The sequence below is a fragment of the Periplaneta americana genome, chromosome 1 (genome assembly GCF_040183065.1).
Source record: "Periplaneta americana isolate PAMFEO1 chromosome 1, P.americana_PAMFEO1_priV1, whole genome shotgun sequence".
NCBI classification, from domain to species: domain Eukaryota; kingdom Metazoa; phylum Arthropoda; class Insecta; order Blattodea; family Blattidae; genus Periplaneta; species Periplaneta americana.
In genome coordinates, this window is record NC_091117.1 from 125,411,557 (window position 1) to 125,436,170 (window position 24,614).

The following is a 24,614-nucleotide window of genomic DNA, read 5'->3' on the forward strand; positions in this document are numbered from 1 at the left end:
ATTGTTGCTATGGTATAACTGTTATAAGATGCTTCATAAGTTCATAACATGTTGCTAAGTAAAATAACATAGTAACGTGTTTTCCATTTCAATTAACTATAAAGGCAAACTTTTGCAGTACAAAAGTGTCAACTAATGGGCTACTTTTGCAACGAAAGTAAATGAAGGAAATTTGTACTTTCATTAAGATACTGCAGTAAAAGGATCAATTTTTACAATCTCTCTATGTTTCAAAGCCATCTACCTTTTCAACTCTCCTGCAATGAATAAACTTTACAGCTGTTAATAAGATACTTAAAATTAATCTTGTTATAATAAATTTATTTTTTGCAATTCATTACTTTAATACATACAAATCAAGTCAATGTGCAGATAAGCCACTTTGTGGCTTTTTTTTTTTTCATTCTTCAATAAATGGGACTGCATGAATAAGGTGAATCAAAGAACTTGAAGATATGTTAGATATAAAATGTATTGCTTAATTATGCAACAAACCCAGTAAAAATAATACTCTGAAATTAATTTTGGAGTTCCACTATAAAACCCACAGAACAATGGATACATCTGATACATTCTGTTGTGACAATATTTTAATGTTCAATCAACATAAAATGTGATTACCAAGGATTGTATGAAAGTTAATGTATATATTGATACACATACTGCACACATGTCTTCTGCAGCTGCCTTAAGTTCATCTCCTTCTCCTGCTTTTCCTTGTTCTGAAATCATTAAAAATATTCTTTATTATTTATAAACATGGGATATAGTAGGAAGTTATGCTATTACAAGTAATTCAAATTTCTTTTACATTCTATTTTTACCACCATTAGGGTGGGATTTACCATTATTTACTAAATTTCTCTATACGTATATTATAAGTTCAATGCAATGTAGAAAAACTGTTCTCAAAGAAAAGGAATATAGTTAGTCCATCAGCTAAATCAATAAGTAAATCAAATTTCCCAAATATAAGAACAAAAATATATACATCCAAAACAAGAGCAATGACTATGTGTGAGTTTGTGTAAGAAAAAAACACAGAGAGTAAAAATTGAAATTGAAAAGAAAATAATAGATCAAGTGCACATTTTCACATATTTACGTACCTACCTTATTTTGAAAATATATTTCTAATACTGATGCAAAAAAGTACAACAAAATAAGTGGAATTATGAAATGTTAAAACAAATATCGACCAATACAAAATTATTATTTCATCTCCAGTAACTTCAAAATATAGGAAAGAATTAAATGTACTTCTTAGATCACCTTTAGGATTAACACGAACATGGGAAAAAATTGTAAACTGAAATATATCAGAAGATATACAAAACTCAAATCGTCGTATGATTCCCTCTGCCTTTCTTTTCCTGAAGACTTTACTAAAGCTATAATTCGAAATTTTCAAGAAGAATTGTGGTGTCGTGAATATGAATCTTGGAAGACCCTTTCAGGATGGGGAAAAGCTGTTGAGATGTACAGCGAAGTAACAGCCGCCAACAATTGGATTGCTAATAAGAAAGGGCTTTCAACTAGTGAATAGATATCCAACCTGAAAATGACAGCAAATTTAGCAGCTGTTCGGTCCGTTCATGACAGATCTCTTGATGGTACCCGGTGCAGACATGGCTGCTCAGAGATTGAAACTTTAGCACACGTCTTGGGATTCTGTGAATAGGGATTGCTCTTGAGGAACTCTAGACACCTTATAAGATTCAAAATTGCTGCCGCATTAAGAAATAAGGGCTGGATAGGAGAAGAAGAAATCTCGGAGAAACTGCAGTTAGTGTCCCGCAAGAAATTTTTCAAAGTCCAATGATGGGACACTGCGCATGCGCAAGACACAGACAAGTAAAGGAGCTACCACACCATAGATAAAGCTGGTGCTCCTACAGTAACATGTACTTAAACCGTTTTAGCAGGTACGTTTCACAATAGCTGAGACTCAACATAACAAATGGCGGCAGTTATATTGCATCGTTTAGGGCCGTTTTCTCCAAAGATAGTTAAACTTGGGATAAATTAAACCTGTTCAACTTTACTATTCAGTTTAAACATGCTTCCATTTTCTCCATAAATATCTGACAGCCCACCCGTTTAAATTAATGTTGGCACTAGATGCCCATGGCTTCTCATGTGTTGGCTACACTGAATAACTAGCCAATCAGAGCCAAGATTACTGATGGCACGTCAGATTTTCAATATGTCAGCCACAAGTCACGATGTCAGTTGTTTACAGAGAATTAATGCTATAATCAAATCAACGCGAATAAAGAAGGAATGCATCTACTAGTTTCACAAATAAATAAATCATTTATACCCATGTGAAGTGTTGTGTATCATTTAATCAGCTGTTTTCTTGAATTTATTGGAAAGTGTTCTCGATTCCACTTTTCTCTGATAGGCAAGATCGTACAATAATGTGTGTCTTGTGTTAATGTGCATTATCTGGTGGCATGTGTGGATCCATTTTAATATAAAAATTATTTTCCTTTAGTTTATTCCTTTCCCTCCGAAAATCACGATCTTAATTAATTTCAAGAAGACAACTTCCAGCTTTTTAAAGTGTTCGGTAACCCACTAAATTAGGCCTACCTAATGTACCCAGGATCTTGATAATTCTAAGGGAAATAGCTTTTATTTTTAACATTGTAGTATGTGACCTTATCTATTTATGTAATATTCACAGGCCCTAATTTATAATTGGCTAGAATGGGCAAATACCCAGAGCAAGGGAGCAAGAGAAAGTATTTTAAAGTAGGATGTTGAAATAATTGTTAAATACATGCTCAATAAAAATGAATATTTATAAATAGTGTAATAAAAGCAGCTTTTTGTTTGGTGAATTGGCACAATTATTGTTAAAATTTTTGTTTGGTAATGGAGGGATAAAGTTAAAGAAAGAGGTTAGGGTGCCAACATTTGCTCTGTCCTGTTTTCCAGTGACCTAAACCCAGGGCCTAAATATTCATAATAGGTGTCATCCTCTTGCATTATTTTTATTTCAGTAAACGGTTGGTTGTACTGTATGATTGCTCCATCGTCCATTATGAATTTTGATCAGATTATCATAAGCTGATTAACGTACACTGTAAGGTCCTGTGTTTAGACATGGAGAATTCAGGGAAAAAAGTAAGAATTTTAGTCCAGTAGAAATTGATTTACTGCTCTCTTTACTTAGTACAAAGAAAGATATATTAGTGTAAGAAAACCGATAGTGTATCTTTAAAAGACAAAGAAGAAGCTTGGCAAGAGCTAGCAGAAAGTTTCAATGAAATTAGTGGAACTGTAGTACTGGTAAGAGATTAAAGGGGAAGTGTGAAAACCTCAAAAAGACCTGTAAAAGGAGATTTTCCGAAGATAAAAAAATACACATCAGGTACAGGTGGAGGTCCGAATCAACCAAACTTAATAATAACTTATATTAAAATAAAAGAGATTATTGGCACAATACAACTTGAGGGGCTACCATCTGTATGTGACTCAGATTGTCCTGGCCAGTCATCACTATTCGCATCTGTGGAGCATCCATCTGCAAACATTGGAAAAGCACAATTTCCTCCTCAAATCCAATCAATTCAAAATTCCAATGTAATTCCCTTTTCATCTGTGAATCTGTACAAGTCTGTAGCTTCTGAATCCCAAGCATTTGTCGCAGGTGACGATTCAAATCCCACTGATCAGGTAATTGAAGATATATACCAATAGTATCTCAGGATAATATACAAATTAATGAAGTAGAAGCCATTCCATGTAGCAGTCAATTCAGTATTAGGGACCTGAGGAAACCTACTTCCACTCCACTCCTAGTAAAGAAGAAAAGACTATCACTAGACAGTTCATTGACAGGAAAGAAAGTTATGGCATTATGGCAAGAAAAACAAGTTCTGCAGTTACAAAAACAAGCAACAGAGGATCAAATTCAGTTCCAAAGGATGGAGCATGAATTTAAAGTACCGGTAACATAAATATGAAAGAAGAACATAGAGTGAAGATGAAACTCGCAGAACTTCATATAAAAAAATAAGGAGTTTGATCATGAGATGAAAAGAAGAATTCTTGAACTTGATGTTAGGAATAGGGAATTGGACCTTAAAACAAACAGCTAACTGAAATCACAAGATTTTGAAGTACTTATGGTGTTTATTTTGTTCAAGTCTATATGTTCTTTTTTATTTAAATTAAAAAAATTAATGTAACATATTAAATCACATTAGGTAACTTATATACTGATAACTTCAGTTTTGTAGTGGTTGTGATATGTTATGATGTCATTTTGATATTTTCATAATGTCATTCGGTTTATATCATTCACTGTATTAATAATACCATATTCAACATATCACATCAGGTTATCATGCTACTTAAAACAGAAGATATTTAAATTTATGTAGCTTCTTAAATAATTGAATAACAAGTTAATCAGTAGGTAGTGTAACTTAATTCCAATTGAAAAACGAAATTTATTGCATGTTATCACCTATCACATAATTTATATATGGCTTATTTATAATATAGTAATAATACATGAGAAAAAACTGTAGGCTAGGCCTAATTATAACATGACATCAAAATGTTCATAAATCAATTGTTAGTTTCATTTCTAATTATTTTAATAGACATGAACATAATATGACAGTATATTCCCTTCAGCTAATTTCTTATATGTTATAAAATAAACACACTGGATATTTCAAGTAATTAGTTACTTTCTTTCATTGAAATCCGACATTAATATAATTTTGATACAAATGCAGATTTATTTCAACTTGTAACATCACTGCGTAATTAAAATGAAGTGGGATTTTTACATAAATTGTGACTACACTATAATGTGTTAAAATATTTGTGTATCAGTAGTAATATTTTATACAACACAGTTACAGTTAAGTCATGTCATCATTAGATTCTATATTATGGCGGTTGTGTTGCATCTAAAGCTACACCACACAAGATAATATGTCAGATTTAAAAAAAATAACAATTTTAGGCTTAATAATTTATGGTGTAAGTTACTGGTACAGGGTACTGCTTAATTTTCAGTGAAGTAAAGTTATAATACTTTTGAAAATATCCAAGTTTAACATGAATAATAAACAATGTTACATGTACTACAGTGAATGAAACTTACTTTATGTTAATTTCGTCCCTTTGTTTCACTGATTCACAAACAAATTTTAGTCATGAACGTACTGATGGATAAGGTGCTGGTAATGCTTAATTTCCAGTGAAGTAAAGTTATAATATACTTTTGAAAATATGCAATTTTAACATGAATAATAAACAATGTTACATATACTGCAGTGAATGAAACTTATTTTATGTTAATTTAATCTCTTCCTTCACTGGTTCACCAACAAATCATGGAAGTACTGATGGATAAGATGGTTTCGCCTGACATTATTTTCTGTTACATTTGCGTGGTTGTTAGCTGCTTGAGGGAAGTTATGCACAGCGTTAATGGTATCCAGCTGGTCATCAGTAACAGGAGGTATATTTTTATTCTCATTGCAAGCTATATTGTGTAAAATAGCTGTTGCCACAATTACACTTTGAATTCTGTCCAATTTTAGTCTGATTCCAGTAGTTAAAACAGGAAATCTTTTCTATACCCCATAGCTCCTATCTACTCGACTTCCAGTCCTTATGATGGCCTCCTGAAAAAGTTGTTCCTCTGGCGTGTGTGTAATTGTCAGTGGTGTAATAAGATAATTTTGTACAGCATATCCACTATCTCCAACTAGAATGGCTGCACCAAATTCTCCATCTTCAAATCGCCTCTTAATTCTTGAAGAATTAAAAATATGTGAGTCATCAGATGAACCTGGCCACCTAGCCACAATGTCTCGAATCAACAAGGAAGAATCAGACAGTTTGCACATTAATTGAAACAAATTCCTTGCGATTTCTGAAGATTTCTGCATTTCCTCCACCTGGTGATTGTATTTTCACATGTGTTCAGTCAATTGCACTTATATAGTAAGGAAAACGCGAAATCGTATAAATTCCGTGCTTAACCCTTGCCGTTACTTTAGGTGTTGTTGGCATGTTGATACAACGCTGTGACAAATGTCCTATAGCTGTAGAAACTTTTGCAAAGACTGAGAGAACAGAGACTGGAATTAGAGTACAGAGAGTGGACTGAGAGGACAGAGAGGAGCCTGGGAGGATAGATAGAGCACTGAGGGATATGGAGTAAGCTAAGAGAACAGAGACTGAACTGAGTGGCAAGAAGGTGGAGAGCGAGGATGGTGAGTAGACTGAGAGACCAGAGAGTGGACGGAGGGGACAGAGAGTAGACTGAGAGGAAAGGAAATGGACAGAGATTACAGAGAGTGAATTGAGAGTACAGAGAGTAAACTGAGGGGCAGAGAATGGAATGAAGGGACAGAGTGGACTGAGACGACAGGGAGAGGACTCAGACAACAGTATGTAGCCTGAGAGGATAGGGAGTGGACTGAGAGGATAAGGAATGAGCAAGAGGAGTGGGAATGAGCTAAGAGAACAGCGAGTGAACTGAGAGAAAAGAGAGTGGACACAGAGAATGTTGAGTATATTGAGAGAACAGAGAGTGGACTGAGAGGACAGAGAAGGGGCAGAGATTACAGAGAGTGAATTGAGAGTACATTGTGTGGATTGAAAGGACGGAAAGTGATACAAAGAAAACTGAGAGGCTGGAGTGGGCTGAGGAGAAAAAGAGTGAACTGAGAAGACGCAGATTGAACTGAGAGGAGAGAGAGAGAGAGAGAGAGAGAGAGAGAGAGAGAGGACTGAGGTAGTAGAACAGGGAAAGGAAACAGAGTGGACCGATATCAAAGAGAGAGTACTGAAATTACAGTGAGTGAGCACAGAGAGGACTGAGAGGAAAGAATTCTGAATCGCAGTTTCCCCAGTTCACTCTCAGTCCACTCTCTATCCTCTCAGTTCACTCTCTGTACACTCAATCCACTCTCAGTTTTTCACCCCACTCTGTCCTCTCTGTCACCTGAGTCCATATTCTCTACTCTCTGTCCTCTCAGACTACTCTCTGTCCTCTCGATCCACACTGTCTCTCCTCTCTGTTCTCTCAGTCCACTTTCTGTCACCTCAGTCTACTCTCTGTCCCTTCCCTGTTGTCTCAGTCACTCTCTGTCCTATCAGTCCACTCTTTGCCTTCTCAGTCCACTCTCTGTCTTCACTCAGTCCTCTGAGTCCACACTCTGTCCTCTCAGTCAACTCTATCCTCTTTGTCCACTCTCTCTTCTCTCAATTCACCCTCTGGTCCCTCTCTATTCTTTTAGTTCCCTCGCTATCCCCACAGTGCTCCATCTATTCTCTCAGTCTACTCTCTGTCCTCTCAGTCCACTGCTTGTCCTTTCATTCCACTCTCTGTAGGCCTACTCACAGTCCACTCTCTGTATTTTAGTCCACTCTATGTACACTCAGTTCACTCTGTCACTTTTGTGCCTTCTCTGCCCTTTGCTTTCCCTCTGTCCACTCTCTCTCATCTCAAAGTTCAGTTCATGAAGGAAAGAGAAGACTGAGAATAAAACAATGACTGAGAAGACAGTGATGACTGAAATTTAGTGGAAGGGGTTCAATATGTAAGGTTTTTTTAGATTTAGATTTTCCAGCAAATCCTTCATACCCACATTAATGAATTTTAATTTTAAGGGGCTCGAACTAAGGAGATAACACGCTCACTAGGTTCAAACTACAGTCCGATATTTAACGGAGGGGATTCATTATGTATACAAGTTTAGGTTTTTCCTGCAATTCTTTATTCCTACAATAAGCAATTATACATTTTCAGGGCTCGAACTCAGGACCCATCATTGGGTTAAAACTACAGACTGTAATGAGGTGGAAGATTTGCATTGTGTATACCAGTTTTTAGTTTTTCCTGAAATGTTTTATTCCTTTAATAAAAAATTATAAATTTTCGAGGCTCGAACTCAGAGAATAATACTGTCATTGGGTTCAAACTACAGGCTGTAATTTGGCGGAAGATGTGCATTGTGTATACAAGTTTTAAATTTTTCCTGCAATTTTTATGTCTTTAATGAAGAATTATAAGTTTACGGGGCTCAAACCCAGGAAATAATGCTGTCACTGGATCCAAACTACAGACTGTAATTTGGCGGAAGTCGAGCAGTGTGTATACAAGTTTTTAGATTTTTCCTGGAAATTTTTATGCCTCTAATAAACAATTATAGCCTACACTTTCGGTATTCGAACTCAGAAAATATTGCCGTCACTTTGTCCAAACAAGAGACTGTAATTTGGCGGAAGATGTGCATTGTCTATACAAGTTTTCAGATTTTTCCTGAAATTTTTTATGTCTCTAATAAAGAATTATAAATTTTCGGAGCTCAAACCCAGGATATAATGCCGTCATTGAATCCAGACTACAGACTGTAATTTCGCGGAAGTGGAGCATTGCATGTACATGTTTTTGGACTTTTCCTGTAATTTTTAATATCTATAATGATGAATTATATATTTTCGGGGCTCGAATTCGGCCTTAATTGGTTCCTATGTTGGCGATTCCATAGATGAACTGTTCCTACCTACTACAAACATAATCTTTGTAATAAGACAACAGTATTTTACACTCTTTGCGCATCTTGTACTCTCTGCTCGACCTGCATTAGGTTTTTATCGGGAGGAAGATTGGCATAAGTAACAATTTTCGTTACAGTGGAGGCAGATGAGTTAAGGTTGGTAGCGCAAAAAGCGCTAGAAATATGTTGGCACTCCTTCAGATGTTACAGCATAGGGGGACAAATACTGCAGTAGAGCCGAAATCTCCTGTCTAGCTGAAAATGGGTCAACAAGACGAGTCAATATTTTAACGTACAATACTGACACTAAACAGGGCATCATTGTGGACTCCACGATACATTTTCAAATAGGATGTCATCAGTCAGCTGAGGTTCACCATGAGAAGAAGTCAATCTATGAGTCTACAGTCAACTATTTCAAGCTGAAATATGCCTTAATTCACGTTGAGGTATTCAGCTAGCTCATAGGTGCTTGAGATATTATACCACCTTTTTTTTTTAAATTTCGACGCCAATTTGCTGTGCTAGCATCTCTGAGGGATGACACTGTGATAACAGTGTTAAAAAAGTCCTGTCAAATCCTGATTAACATTAATAGTAACTGCAATTTTTCATGTCCTTTTCTTTGTTTCTTTTTTTTTTCTTTAATTTCATTATCTATGTTTATATATGTATATATATTTTTTGAGAATATATTGAGTCCGTAACGGGTACCCTCAATGGGGAGCAGTTTGTGTATGTGTGTGTGTGTGTGTGTGTATATATATATATATATATATATATATATATATATATATATATATATATATATGCTTAATGCAATTAGCTCCAGCATGCTGACAGAATGAACAATGAACAATTCTCCAAAATCGTTCTACACAACAGACCTAATGAATTACGAGATCAAAAGGCAATAGAAGGAACAAAAAACATTTGAGATGAGTCCTAAAACCACGTCTCATGACAACAATGTAGTAGGGGGTAGCAAGTTAAATGTCTTCAGCACCTCAAGAGAGAGGTGAAATTTATTACAAAGAGGGCAAATGAAGCAACAAACAAAGTTTAGTGTCATAAAGATGACCTCATTATCATCTATATCGTTCACAATTCATTTCTTTATACTGTTACTAATGATAATTTTGTTTGTAGGTATTTTTTTATACACTGCATTACAGACAATGGTCCGCAGAGAACTAGTAGCTTAATAACTGTCTTCAATAATCTTCCTACAATTTCAATTGAGGGCTCAGAATAATAACAGCACATCCCAACCAAAGTTCATTAAAAAAAAAAAAAAAAAAAAAAAAAAAAAAAAAAAAAAAAAAAAAAAAAAAAAAAAGCATTTTATGTTTGTTTTCACAGTTCTGCGAATTTTTAATATTAAGACTTTAATTTTTCAGGATTTGTTCAATACGATGTTTAAAGTTTACATGCAAATTTTTTTGCCTTTACATTAGTAGTTCGACTGTTTTTGTGCTGTTTAGTTAAACAAAATACATGGAAATTAAAAAAAAATGGGATAATGATGAGTTTTCCTTTATTTTTATATCAAATTAACTTAATTCTATTTTCATATTTCTCTGCAACAGTAACACCATAATGAACAAGAAATTTATAAAAATCATGATGGAAGGTATATATTTTTTTGATTTTCATCAGATCATTGAAATTAACTTTTTTCAGTCTTTCTTTGCTCACTGTACTTCACCTGCAACTTAAACAATGAAACATCCAAACTTTTACCTCTGTTCCTAAAATAAAAAATTTGATACATGTTAATGCTGGAATGATGTGAATGAATTTTACAATATCAGGATTATTATATTTTACAATGATATAAATAGCCTTACATAAAGGCAGAGGAACATAGTCAACATATGGTATTTCTTTTCTGAATACAAATTTGGAACTAATACTTCTTTTTAATATCAACAAAATCTTCTCTGTTCATTTTATAAAGTGTGAAAGGGGTTTTTACTCTTGCAGCTTTAATGACATCTCACCATTGGTCGGTACTGTACAGACAGTGCACCTTCCTTTTCTCTTCTGAATAGCTGCAATAGGTGCCATGGGTGAGTGTCCTAATACGAAAAATCTAGGTATGATTGAATAGAAAACTTTAATTTTTACTAAGTAAATCTAAAGAACAATAATATGAACATTTTTGTTTTGTCCAATAAAAGCGTTAGTGGGTGCCATCATATTGACTACAATGCCAAGAACTTGTGGATGCAAATGGATTAGCCATTTATTCACCGAGAAAGTTTTCCTTCCCACTAAGGACTAATTTTCAATGTGGAATATGAGAGCTTTGGCATATCCCAATTAATTTGATACTTCACCACATGAAAGCTAAATGGTAGAAGTATATAGTCATACACCTATCTCCAATGAAATCGGTTGGAATCTGTCATTATTATCTGAAACACCTCAATTCAGAATGATTCTTCTGGCTATTAAATTAATTACAGTGAGAAAAAAAAAACAGATTCTTGGAATGCACTTGCGACTTTGTCAACAGGAAAATAGTTTCCACAGAAAAATATTCCTTCTTTTTATTATTATCATATTTTGCTCTATTTCCACAATGAGTAGAATTATGTTAATTTGACAAAGTAATTCGTTTAGCTGTCTTTAAGCTCTAATATTTTCGTCTAAATAAGTTGTCAATTATGAGCATGATTCTGCAGAAAGTAACTGTAAAAGAAAAATGAAGTTTTTTTCAGTTTTATTTTTATAATGGTTAGAGTTACATTTATCTTCTAAAGTGATTTGTATAGGTATCTTTGAGCTCTAAAATTTTTATCTGAAGAAGTTTTACAGCACAAAGACAGACAGATGACATGCCAGAAAGCACTTTTGTGGTATTGGGGTATTAAAAAGGAATATTTCTAAGAAAATATCGAAACAAAATTGTTGCAGTATCATTTTTCCTGAATATAATTTGTATAATGAAACTAAAAACGATTGTCAATATCTGTCAGTTGAATCAATCACTAACAAATCATTTGAAATCAGGTCAGGTTACTTAAGATTATCCTAAAAACTGTCCCTGAGATTTCGACAAGTGAACTAAACAACACTTTCCCCCTACTTAGTGTGAATAAAAGCATGTTGTGATGGAAAGTGCAGGAAGTGACATTATTCTTCATACATATTATGCTGTTCCATATAATGTCAAAGAAACTCATTATGTATACATAAAATTTCGTTGTTGTCTAGTGCCTTGCATTTGGCAATGAAGCCATTAGCAGACATAAAATTTTGTTGAGAGTAGGAATTTCTTTTCTGAAATAGGAATGGTGATCTATAGATTGAATTTAGCTAGATCATTGGCTAAGAAGAAACTCCTTACTGAAGGATGCACTGGAAGGACTTGTGAATGAGACAAAAGTTCGAGACAGAAGAAGATATCATATGATAGACAACATTAAGATAATGGACTGTATGCGGAGACTAAGGCTGGTATTCATAGTCGACACTTTCGATTAAAGTGTCCTTTGGAAGACGCAAAATATCACTTTTCCGTTGCACAGTCGACACTTTGGTCCAAAGGAACACTTTGGATGAAAGTGTAGTTCCGACCACACTTTGAGCCGAAAGTGACACTTTGTAGAAAAATGGCCGACGTCTTGGAAGTTGTCGATTATTAGAACGTGCGGAAGAGATGGCACAATGTGGACAATGTACAAAAGCACTACATTAGAGATAGGCCTAAAGACAATCCCGTGGAATTTTATAATGATATACAATGTAAAAAAACGGCTCCAATCCGATAAAGAAACTTATTGAGATTGCTTATATTTTCGATGACTGGTTGACAAAAACGAATAATAGAGGTTTGCCAGTGCCTCCAATAATACAGTTATTGACTGCATTAAAATTCTATGCTACAGATATGTACCATACATTGATATATATAATCGTATAGTTCAGATATTAATGTAGTAACATTCGTATATTTATAACCTCACTTCGATGACGTGATATGTAGGTAGATATGCCTATATAACCTATTTTTTATTACTGAAACGAATTTTTTAACTTAAATAATATTAAACTAACTTCAATCTAATGTAGGCATAACAATCTTAAATTAGCATTGAGAGACCTCACGTGCCTGCCTTATAAGCAGATTCTATAATTATATTGGGTTTAAAATGATTTTGATTTTTGTTGACTACCTGTATTTTGAGATAAGATTTATCTTGATGTTGATATAATCATTACTGTTTTGATACCGGTAATATATATTTTCACGCCGGTAAGCAATACATCTACTGTCTCTAGTTCACGTGCAGTCATAACCTCACCATGAAAAGAGATCTCATACTATTAAACCTATTTTGTTATGCATTGTAGAAACATTTAGCATTCAAAATATTCCTGAAGAGCAGGCAGTAATGGAAACGAGAGAGAGAAAATATTAATAATAATAGTAATAATAATAATAATAATAATAATAATAATAATAATAATAATAATAATAATAATAGCAGTAGTAATATGTTTATTTCATTCTTTTTTTACTTGTATTCACTATTCACGAAAAAGATAAAAATGAAAATAAAGGAAATAACACGATATATCAATAAAGGAGATACGTATAAAATCACACAAACGCGCGCGCGCACGCACGCACGCACACACACACACACAAAACTTAACCTACTCAATCCAACTTAACCTAACTATATAAACTAATAGAAGAGATATGTACAAAATCTAACCGAACTATATAAATCAGTGGAACGGATACATACAAAATTAAACTTAGTGACATAAATCAATGAAAAAGATATGTACACCTTGGAGATTTAGTGAAGTGAATTTTTTAATGGCAGGCAGAGTAACTATCTCATGCCCCCATGTTTTAGATTGCTACCTGTGCACTTCATTAGAACCAGGTACCCAGCTTCGAAGCCGTTAGCCCTGTGCAGAACCTAATCTAACTATATAAATTAATGGATCAGTTATGTACTGTACAAAACCTAACCTAATTTCACCAGCAGTATCACTAACTATTTAATAAAATGTTATATATCTGAACTGACTGAAATAATCTAAACTATCGTCAACAAAAACTAGAAACTGAAATAAAACAACTTTAAATATATATTTTCTTTCTCGCGCGATCAATTAGGCTCCCAATTCAAATCACAAGCATTGTAATTTGTAGGTTATACGTCATTAATTTGTTATTGTTTGTTCACTTGTTTTGAAAGGCATTGTGGGACTTCTGTTACCAACCAAATTGTAACTCTACACTTTGCTGGCGTAAAGTGACACTTTGTGAAGTGCACTTCTTCAATCGTCTATGAATACCACTAATATGAAAGAGCCACTTTCGTCAAAAGTGTCACTTTGCAAAGTGGTGATATAAAGTGTCGATTATGAATACCAGCCTAAGATGAGGATGGAAAATAAGGAAGATTGGAAAATGCTGGATTTTCAGTGAAATACCTGCCCTATGCAGGAAACTATGAATGTAAATGAATGAGATCGAATTGCACATTTAATGATTAAATATTTAACCCATTATTTTGTGTGATACACTTTTTTGAAGTGGATAATACTTCATCCTTTCTTAGCTTAATCTGATTCTATAAGTTGTTTTTCTAACATACCTGTAGCTTCAATTGTAATCTTGGTTACTTCTTCTAGAATTATGTCTAGATTACTTGTTCCAATTATATATATATAAAAAAAAGATTGAGGATGGATGCAAATCTGCTTACACTTTGTATGGGTTTTCTTTCGACATTTCTTTGTATCATGCTGAACTACGATATTCTCGTACATTTCTGTATTATGGGAATATATTATGAATCATAACCTATTCAAGTCATATACTATTAATTACCTTATTTCATCACGTAATAGTCGCCATCGCAAAATGGTCGCATCCTTATTTATAGACAAACTGATCAGGATTTTAAAATTTCACTGCATAATTATCACATGGATATTTATGTTTATCACCATCAAGAATTATGTAATGTGCCGCCACTGCAATACAAAGTATCTCTATGCTCAAAGTTAAATGTGCGAGAAACAGTAGTGGCAGCTCACGAAAGTGAAGGGAGTGCAAGATGTTAGCCAATAGCCATAAATGCCTTTAGTTCAGAGCAATTCTTGATTCTGGGTGGTGGTTGTTTACGATTGTTAAAATACTTTTTTTTTTATGCTTAGACCAATCATCTTTTCGCAGACTGGTCCAGTAGTCAAATGATATTGACTTCAGTGTATCAGAGGTACCAATAAATGTGATTCAAAAATACTGTGAATGTTTTTAGTCAATAAAAAATTATTTAATTTAATAACACCACAGTAATATTAATTTTTTAAATATATTATTCAGGTTACAGTTCCAGTGTCACACACAAATAACAGTTCCCCTCCTTCGCCTCTTCTGCTATGAATCATGCAACTTGTCCTTGCTTGCTTGCACATGCCCTCGTTATATGGAAGCTAATCACTGAAAGTTTATGCAACCAGTTGTTACCATTTTAATTTATTCATCACATGATGGTCGCACCATATATTTTCACGCCAAAAAAAGTAATAAAAAATGCGACGATTATATGATGAAATAAGGTTGACGATTTACCTTATTAATACACAAAATAACTATAATTATTTAAAGAATTCTAAACACTTAGCAACAAATATTGCAATAATAAGTCATGTGTTGGTCATTCTTAATAGTATTAACACCTCCAACCTCCACTGATGTAAAGGAATGTATTATTACCCTTACTGGCAGGCATCATTAATAAAATTTATACTATATTTTAAAACACCAAATCCTGCCTTCTCTAAAATAAAGTCAACAGATTTATATATTCTTTGCTAATATAAAATTAATATTTTACTGAACGTGTAATCAAACATGATCCTCCTTCCTTTCTACTCACCTTACTTCTTTACCTATTTAAAACTCCTGCCAAAAACTTTAGGACAGAGTAAAGATTTATTTAGTACAGTTTAACTTAACTGGAAAATGTTTGTTCATGTTAATTTCAAATGAAACATTATAAATTCTGTGAAATTTTGCTGGTATATAACCAGCATTATATGACTGTTTGAAAAGCAGTTAATTACTTCTATTAAGTTACAGCAGTAAATCTATATGGTACTCACTTCTTTGGTCCCTTAACGAAACACCAGTCAACACCAATGGCCTGCCCCAAAACTTCAGCTCCATTTAAAGCTTCTCGTGCTTGCTGTGCTTCTTTGAATGTTTCATATTCCACTAAAGCATAGCCCTTTAGAAATCCAGTACGTCTATCAAGGTTCAGGTGAATATTTTTTATTTCACCATACTCTGAGAATTTCTCATGGATGTCGTCTTCCTGAGCTTCTTCATGAACAGATGTGACAAACAAAATCCATCCCTCAACAGCTAAAATTAACAGAAGAGAAGTTGGAATCAGTAATTGTATAATTTAAAGATTAAAGGAATTTTCTAAATCACTTCGGCCAGCATTTATTTTTAACCAGTAATCACTAATCACTGTTTTCTTTAATGACTTAGTTTGTAAAGTATAATTCTTATAGGTCTATACTGCATACCAAAACATGAAATATTCTTCGCTCCATGGCAAAAAAGCCTTTGTTTATTATAAATGTCCCCTTTCTATTGGTTTTTATAATCACTTTGCTTATTACTTCCAATAACAAATCCTTTTGCAGCTTTTGGGATGATACAGTCAAGGAATCTTTGTGATATGTTATTTGAAAAGTTTCTTTACCACTTCTGCTTTGTTCTGTATGTCTAACAGACCAGTCTTCAAAATACTGTGTATGGATAAGGTATAGTTCCTTATAAGCCTACATTGTAATAATTTTATTTTAATCACCTAAATTTATTGGCCTCATATACTTCAAGCATAAAATCAAAACGTGGCAATACTGGTTGTTATTGTGTTGAGACACGTGACAATAATTGTTATGTACTGTATAGGGAAAGGTGAGAGGTTGTCATTATGTTCCAAAAGTAAATTTTATATGAATTACTAATACATAATCATTGAGGCAGCTTATGAATTTAAGTTAAGTATAATCAATCTAGTACAGTAATTTTGTTTTTGTTTCTACTATTAATCCATTTGTTTTTTCATAGTTTATCTTGAGCAGTTACGTAATTTGAAAGTAGAGTTAAGGGGTAAATCCACGGATTAATCCATTGGGAGTTACTGAGTGTATGCTTGCATTCACATGGATAATGGAGGGCAGCCGACTTCAAGTATAACAACAGGAGCTAATTTAACGTTACTGACGACACAATGTCAATGTAACACTAGTATGAAAGTTTATACTCACATTACACCTAAACAAACACAAAACACTGAGTTTAAAAAGCAGAGAGAGCCAAGAAATTGTCCTTATGTAAAGATGCAGTCCTGCATTTTTGTATATTACCACAAAACGATGATCAACTACAGTGTATGCATCCCTTGAAACTAGGCAAATTATTGTTTGAATCTCATTTTGGGAATATCAATTTAGATAAGCCATTAGATAAAAATAAGTTTGAAATCCAACTTCACAACTATTTGAAGGCAAAGCCTTTCAGCAATCTAACTTTGAAGAATTACACAAATGCACCACTTATATTCCTTTTAGTCATATCTACTGGAAAGGAACTGTACATAATACAGACTCCGATATTAGTACAGAAGAAATAATACAGATAGGATCATGCATGGAATGCTGCAAGATTACAAAATACCGGTAATGCTTACAGATTTAATAAAAAAACAAAATCAAAACTGGGCAAATAAATGGATGCCCACAGATACAGTGCTTTTGACTTTTCGTGCTCAAAAGTTTGTAAAAAAATCAAACTACACTATACAATTCATAAGGTTCACAAATAAAATGCTAGACCTCTACAATGCAGAAACTGCCAAAAATTTGGACATCTGGCAAAGTTATGTAAAAATCACGTAACATGTTTAAATTGCACAGGACATCACCCAGGTAATGAATGCAAGCCAGAATCAATCAAACGTGCAAATTGCTCACTTAAACATGAAGCAAATCTGAATCAATGCTCAACATATTTGTGAGAAGTTAATATCTTGAATAAAATGGATGAACTCAAGGTTTCTAATACAATGTGATCACTATGATAAAGGGTAAAACCACTTATTATGCAGAAATTACAGCACAGTTACACGCTAAACAAAAAACCATAGGCGAACATTTTCCAGCATTAAAACAAAAACACATGGATACTGGGGTTAAGGAAAAAAGACAGTGGGTCATGAAAACAGGACAAATTGACATACCTTAAACTAGTAACAGGGTCAAGAAAAACAAATACAGAAGAATTATATCCAGATAACAATTTATCCAAAAGCAAGAAAGAACAGGTAATAAATCTATAACATACAAATCATACCAAAACTTGTTAGTCTCAAATTAAAAAAAGCAAGAACCTGTAATCTTTGGTAGACAACATAGGCCCAAATCTTCTGATACAATATTAGAATTTGAGTCCCAATATACGGAGAAAAACCCAAACACTAATATCCTATAAATTAATAGATGTGATTATGAAGAAAGTCTTGACATCACTAAATAGTTTAGCCAAGTGTCTGCCACCTCAAAATCAATCAGCTTTATTCCAAATTAATCAGACTTTAAAAAATCTTATTGATGGTAACTCTCAAGATTCTTCAATGGAATATTAGCAGCATTAACAATAAGTTAGAAGAATTAAAACAAATTGTGAACCAACATCAAGCAGATATCATTTTGTTATGTGGTGAAACATGGCTTAAGCTAACTCAAAAATTCAAATATAACCCGTACAAAATTATTCAGTTAGATCACATCCAAAATGGGGGGAGGGGGGGTGAACAATTAGCCATCAAAACACCGAACAACTTCATAACACAACTTATTGGCTAAACCATTTTGTTCTTGATCCTATGAAGATACCTAATTTGTGGAGATTTTAATTTGGATGTATCCCTAAACTCCTTCAACACCAACACTCAGTGTTTCCACTTTTCTAAATGTGGTATTTAAACCTGATATTTCTATGTTAAATGATAACTGTCCAACCCATTTAGGATATGCAGGACAAGATAATATCTCTCCCAATATTACTCGTACTATAATGTCAAACTGTTGTAAGTAACATGCAAGCTGGAACATATTATGGGATACACACGGAAGCAACCATTTCCCCATCTATATTACGTTAAATATGAATTAGCACCTTAGTTTTAGATAAGAAAGACTAGTTAGAAGAGGAACAATTCAATGGGAAAAATTCCAGGATTTTATGAATAAGCATAGTACAAAGCATAACGAATTGAAGATCTACAAGATGATATTCAATTATATCTGGATAGATATCACCTGATACATGCTATTCATTGCAATAAAACAAATAAGCAGCCTAAATGGTGAAAAACTGAAGTAAAATTAGCTACAGCAAGAAGAAGACTATACCTACATTAGAAAATTCAAATAAAACTCTACAATTAATAATTGCTTATTAAAAAACCAATATGCGACGGTGGTATATCTGATTAAAAGGAAGAAAAGATCGAGTTGGAGAAGTTATATATCTCAGATATCTTTTCACATACTCACTTCAAATATTTGGCAAAATATACATTGGTTCTCTGCAAAACAAAATATGAATTTCACACCTATGCAGTTTGACATTTCATTACAAGATGCCTTCCTAAAACCCCTCTCACCAGATGTACCTGAACCTGATCTACAGATGGATAACATTCCTATTATTCCTCATACTATCACAGGACCCATTTCAGTGGTTGAAGTAAAAAATGTGTTGAAAAAATGCAACTCCAAATCAGCACCTGGTCCAGACAGTATCTTATATGCTATGAACAAACATTTATCTCATCCTCAAGTACAAATCATAGAAATAGTTTTACCAACATCATATACTCTACTGATATCCTAAAAAGTTAGAACCACTTTTATGTAGTACGCATTCTTAAATCTGGTAAACAAGGGAAAGAGACTCAAGAATAGACTAATAGACCAATTGTACTTGGCAATGTTTGTAGAAAAATCTTTGAAAAATTTTAGCTACTAGACTGTCTTTTCACTTAGAAAGATACAGTGTGTGGTCAATGAATCAAAATGGTTTCAGAAAGGGATTTTGTGGGATGACTCACCTTAATAATTTAAGCACATGTAGCTATGTTACAAAAGAAGAAACTATCAGCACTTGTTATGGACCTCTCACAAGCACATGATGTTAACTTGCAATTACTAATAAATAAACTACAGCAGATGGCTATCCCATCTCTGTTTATCAACAAAGTATATAAATGATGTCTGAATTATATACAGTTATATATACGAGATTTAATAGTAGCAGCACTAGAATTACAAGAAAAGGCATTCTCCAAGGCTCCTGCTTAGTTTCCAACATACAGTAGACTCTTGATTTAATGGACTAATAGGGGCTAAGGGATGTCCATTAAATCCGAAAGTCCGTTAAATCGCAATTTTTTAAAGGATAATATTTTATAATATAACAATGAAATTTTAACACTTTTCAGTACAGTAGAATGTATTACTATTTCAATATAGTATTTGGATCCGATTATAAAGTACAGTACAATAATAAAAAAAAACCACTTTACAAACTGTTTTAGTCACTGATGGTTCAAAAGAATATGCAAGCACTTATTTACCGGTAGAAGGTTGCTGTGAACTAGTAGGCTGAATGAAGAAAGCATCAATCTTCAGTTGCTTTCCAATTGCATGCTGTTTCTTTATTACTAGAGATAGAAACTGCCTAAAATAGTCTAGAAATGGAGATTTTAAAATATATATCTGTTAAATCCGAAGTCTGTTAAATCGATGGTCTGCTGTATATATTTCCTCATTAAAGAAGCTAAATTACATACAGTCTAAAGTCTTAATGTTTACTGATGAAATTGTGATTTATGCAAAATATGCATCTCAACACTTTTTTTTTTTTTTAGTTTATAATCCAAAATACCTAAAAATTTTGCTTGAAGCTGTGTTGGAATAATCTTTCAACCAACATGAATTTGGTCCTACTCTAATGTCTATACAGACTATTAAATAATTTTTAACCAATGGCACTCCTTTTGTTATACAATATACGTATATAATACTATGATTAAGTCCATATCTGAATATGGTATTTTGGTATTGCGTATTCTACTGAAAAAGATACAACTCAGAATTTCATCTGTAATATATAACATATGTAAACAGATTCTTGGTACTCATGGAAAACTAATAAAACAAAAATTTTCCAAGAACTTCATCTTACAATGTACCAATCACAGAAAGTCAGAAGAGCACAAATTCATGATGCATCAACTAATGCTTAACACAAATACATATTTATTTCCTAAATTCACACTTCTGTCAGAAATTGTGAAGCAAATCCTGGCAACTCATGAAATATTCAGATACCTTTAGTGTCCACCTTTACTTCTTATATTAAAATGAAAAATTTAACCATATACCCAATTTTGTGGAAACCAACGAGAAGCTATCGCATTTATCTTCCCCCCCCCCAAAAAAAAAAAACATGGCATGACGAGTCTTTTCATGCTGGGTTTGCAGTGAAAGACCTGCCCTTGGGCAGAGAACTATGAATGAATACCTATTTACTGCACTGAATAGTCCATCCTCCTGCATCAGATTGACATGGATATATTGTACTCCGTGAAAGCTGATAACCACATCTGGCCTTAAAGGAATATTTAGAGATAACCAATAAACACGATCAACCTATTATAGTTTTGAATATTTTCCGGTAACATACATTTGTAGAATTAAAAACGTTTATGTCATTTATGTTTTCCTAGATTGAAGCTTATTTTATGTGACATGATATATCACAAGATTAGAGATTTACAACAATCTTTCATAACTTAAGAATCCATATCCTTTGATGTAACGTTTGTTACATTTTCTAAAATTGTAAGCACAAGAACATACACCATCATAAGATTTTATTTCTGGCACTACCTTCAAACTATCCTCTATTACCAGGTATGTTCCAAAGTACTGTTCTTGTGTGTAGCTGACTGCAGAAAAATTTCAAATGTTGAAAGCCGTGTAAGAATGTAACGTTTGTTACAATGGAATGACCCAGTTGTAGATATTGACTTTAACCCTCCAGAACTGCTATCACTTCTGCTGTAAATATTGAGCATGTTTGATGAAGATTAATAAGCATTGATTGTCCTGAGGATAGCCTATATTAACAAAAGCTGCCCCAGTTCCATTCTTGGTCTTAGAACTATATAGAACTGCCAGAGTTGAGCCATAAATTAAGAATTTCATGATTACATCTATTATTTTTTGTACAACAAATATTACCACATTAATATGTAACATTTGTTACTATATAATGTAACATTTGTCACAAAGAATTTACATAAAATTATTGCTTAGAAAAATCAGAATGTAGCTAGGTCACATTATGAAGTAAGATAATACAGTTTTATTTTAAGATAAAAAAACAGTTGTTTAATTATGAAACAAAATTAATATTTTCTGTAACAAATGTTACACCTAAGACTTCTTTTAAAAGTGGATAATTCTTTTAATAGATTATATCTGCAGTGCTCGCGAAAAGCGACATAAGTCAGTTTCCACAAACCTTTTTTGATAATTTATTGACAACTTACGGAACATCTGCTCGCTTGGAAAAAAATACATAAGTATTTCTCCCATTACAATAATTCACACAGAAAAAATCAAATCGACATAAACCAGTGTAGGTCGTCAATAAATTATCAAAAAAGGTTTGTGGAAACTGACTTATGTCACTTTTCCCAAGCACTGCAGATATTTCCATTCAAAGTTACTATATTCATTCATTTAGTTTTCTGCCCAGGGTAGGTCTTTCACTGAAAACCCAGCTTTCTGCAGGCTTTCCTATTTTCTGACTTCCTCAGTTACTATATAAAGGCACTAAAACAATTACTTTAAAATATAACTTAGTGCTAACTTCATGACATTTGATATTCTGATAACAATATCCTAAAATCAAATGATGTAGGCCTAATCTTACCAGAATGCCTCTGTAGCAGCCATGTTGACTTTTCGCTTGTTGGGAAAAACAGATTTTTAGCACCAAAATTAAAATTATATCTTGCTGTATAAAGTCAATGTACTGAAGAATTGTTTAGGCCTACTGCAAAAAAAAAAAGTTTCTTCGATTAAATATACAATTTTGTCTTTATGTCCCACATCTCGTTGAATGACCCAACTGGAAAAAGGAATATTTTTTTTATGGACTCATTGGAGGCACTAAACAGGATTGTGTCTTCAGACTTCCACACTAATACACCAGATTCAATTGTTAAATGCAAACAAAGAATGTATGAAATGAATAATTAATTCCAGAAAGTACATCTTGTATGGATATCTAGTCGTAGGCTATGGGAATAGAATTTAATGAACAGGTAGACAAATTAGCAATAGAAGTAGCGGCATTACCAGGGACTATAGAAGACATGATCACAGTGGAGAAAATGATACACCACAATATAGTCAGCATATCCAGACAGAAAATCCGAATAAATCCTAATAAAGATAACGCCAGTAGGGGAAGTTATCCCCATCTACATGAAATGTGCATTCGATACAACATTCACCTATCACATAGAATGTCTGGTGAGCTAAGTAGGGGAAAAGTGGATGGGGCGGTGGGCGGAACTTCTACGTTCTGCTTATTGCGATTTTCCCGAAAATCCACAGAGTTTCTTCATAATTCACCAAATAGTTCAGCATCTAGGCATGAAATCTCCTCATTTTACAAAATCAAGTTGTATGTGGCTCTTACGCCGAAATATCTGCACAGAATCAGAACAAAGGATAACCCCAACTGCCAATGTTGAGAATATGGGAATATAAACCATAAGCCTATAGTGCTTGAATGTAAACGACACCAACACTTCACTGATAGGTTCATGAAATAAAGGGCATAGACCCCATGGTAGGCCTATATAGACTCGATTATAACTAGCCAAGAATACATTATAGTAAGTTATGTAGAGATAACGTAAAGTTTGTAGATGTAAAATGAAAATGTAATTACTATACTCATAATCAAAACGTAAATACAGATTAAGAAAGTAGAAGCACGCAAACGTCAATATCCAGATGCTCGTCGTTGGATGGTGGGGTCTATAAATAAAGGAAACAAAAAACAACTTCACAATCTTGGAAGAATATGGACCTCTAGTCACGGGGGAGCCATATTCTATCACAAAACAGGTAAAATCACAAAAATCAATTAAACACGAAACAAAATTTTATTGACCACCAATTCTTAATTATAAATAAAAGCGTTCAAACCGATATTAACTTCGAAAACATGATTTTTATATTTTATTAGCGTTATCGTGACGGGCAACCTAATTACCGTAGCAATGTGCAATGGAGCTTAAAGAGGTTAGTAGGTTACATATTAATATTAAATAGCTTTACACAGACTCAGAATTCAAGACAATCTTGGAAAACTTAAAAAAAAAAAAAAACATAATAATTACATCGCTGTGGACCAGGTTCTTCATCACCATCAACCTCCATAGACTCATATTCTCTTATATCTTCACGAGCAGAATTTTCGGTTCCAAATCCTCTACCCTTCCTCTTCTTTGCCTTCTCCTTCAATCGGGCAATCCCTTCTGTAAAATAATGTTAACTGGGTTACTTTTCAGACGAAGGAATGAACTTGCAAATTCAAAAACAATAGTAAACAGAACCAACTACCATTTCGTCGCGTCTCTTAACCTTCGTTCAGACATATGTACTTACGATCGCCTTCTTCATCTACTTCAAATTCTTCTGCATTATCTATATCCAAAACATCAGCCATGTTCGGCTAATTATTTTCGAAAAATATAAAGAATGGGCTCCTAAACACTTGCCAATAATAAACACTATAATCCGCACCAGAATACGGATAAATATAACCCTTCTACTCCTCCACAAACGAAAGCGGGTAATTACACCGGTAATCAGTGTTGCCAAATAGACCAAGAATTTCCTTTAATGCGGTTGACGTTT

At 33.5% G+C, this 24,614-nt stretch overlaps 1 protein-coding gene across 1 annotated transcript; it reads right to left on the bottom strand.

Annotated features, from left to right (window-relative positions):
• Positions 1-304: 304 nt before the first annotated feature.
• tsu (40S ribosomal protein S12 homolog tsunagi) lies at positions 305-24,569 on the bottom strand. Its single transcript, XM_069827101.1, has 4 exons — positions 24,363-24,569; positions 24,095-24,232; positions 15,690-15,951; positions 305-722 (listed from the first exon to the last, which is right to left on the bottom strand). Exons 1-4 carry the CDS (start codon positions 24,421-24,423, stop codon positions 695-697), a joined length of 489 nt encoding a protein of 162 aa, XP_069683202.1. The 5' UTR covers positions 24,424-24,569; the 3' UTR covers positions 305-694.
• Positions 24,570-24,614: the final 45 nt, after the last annotated feature.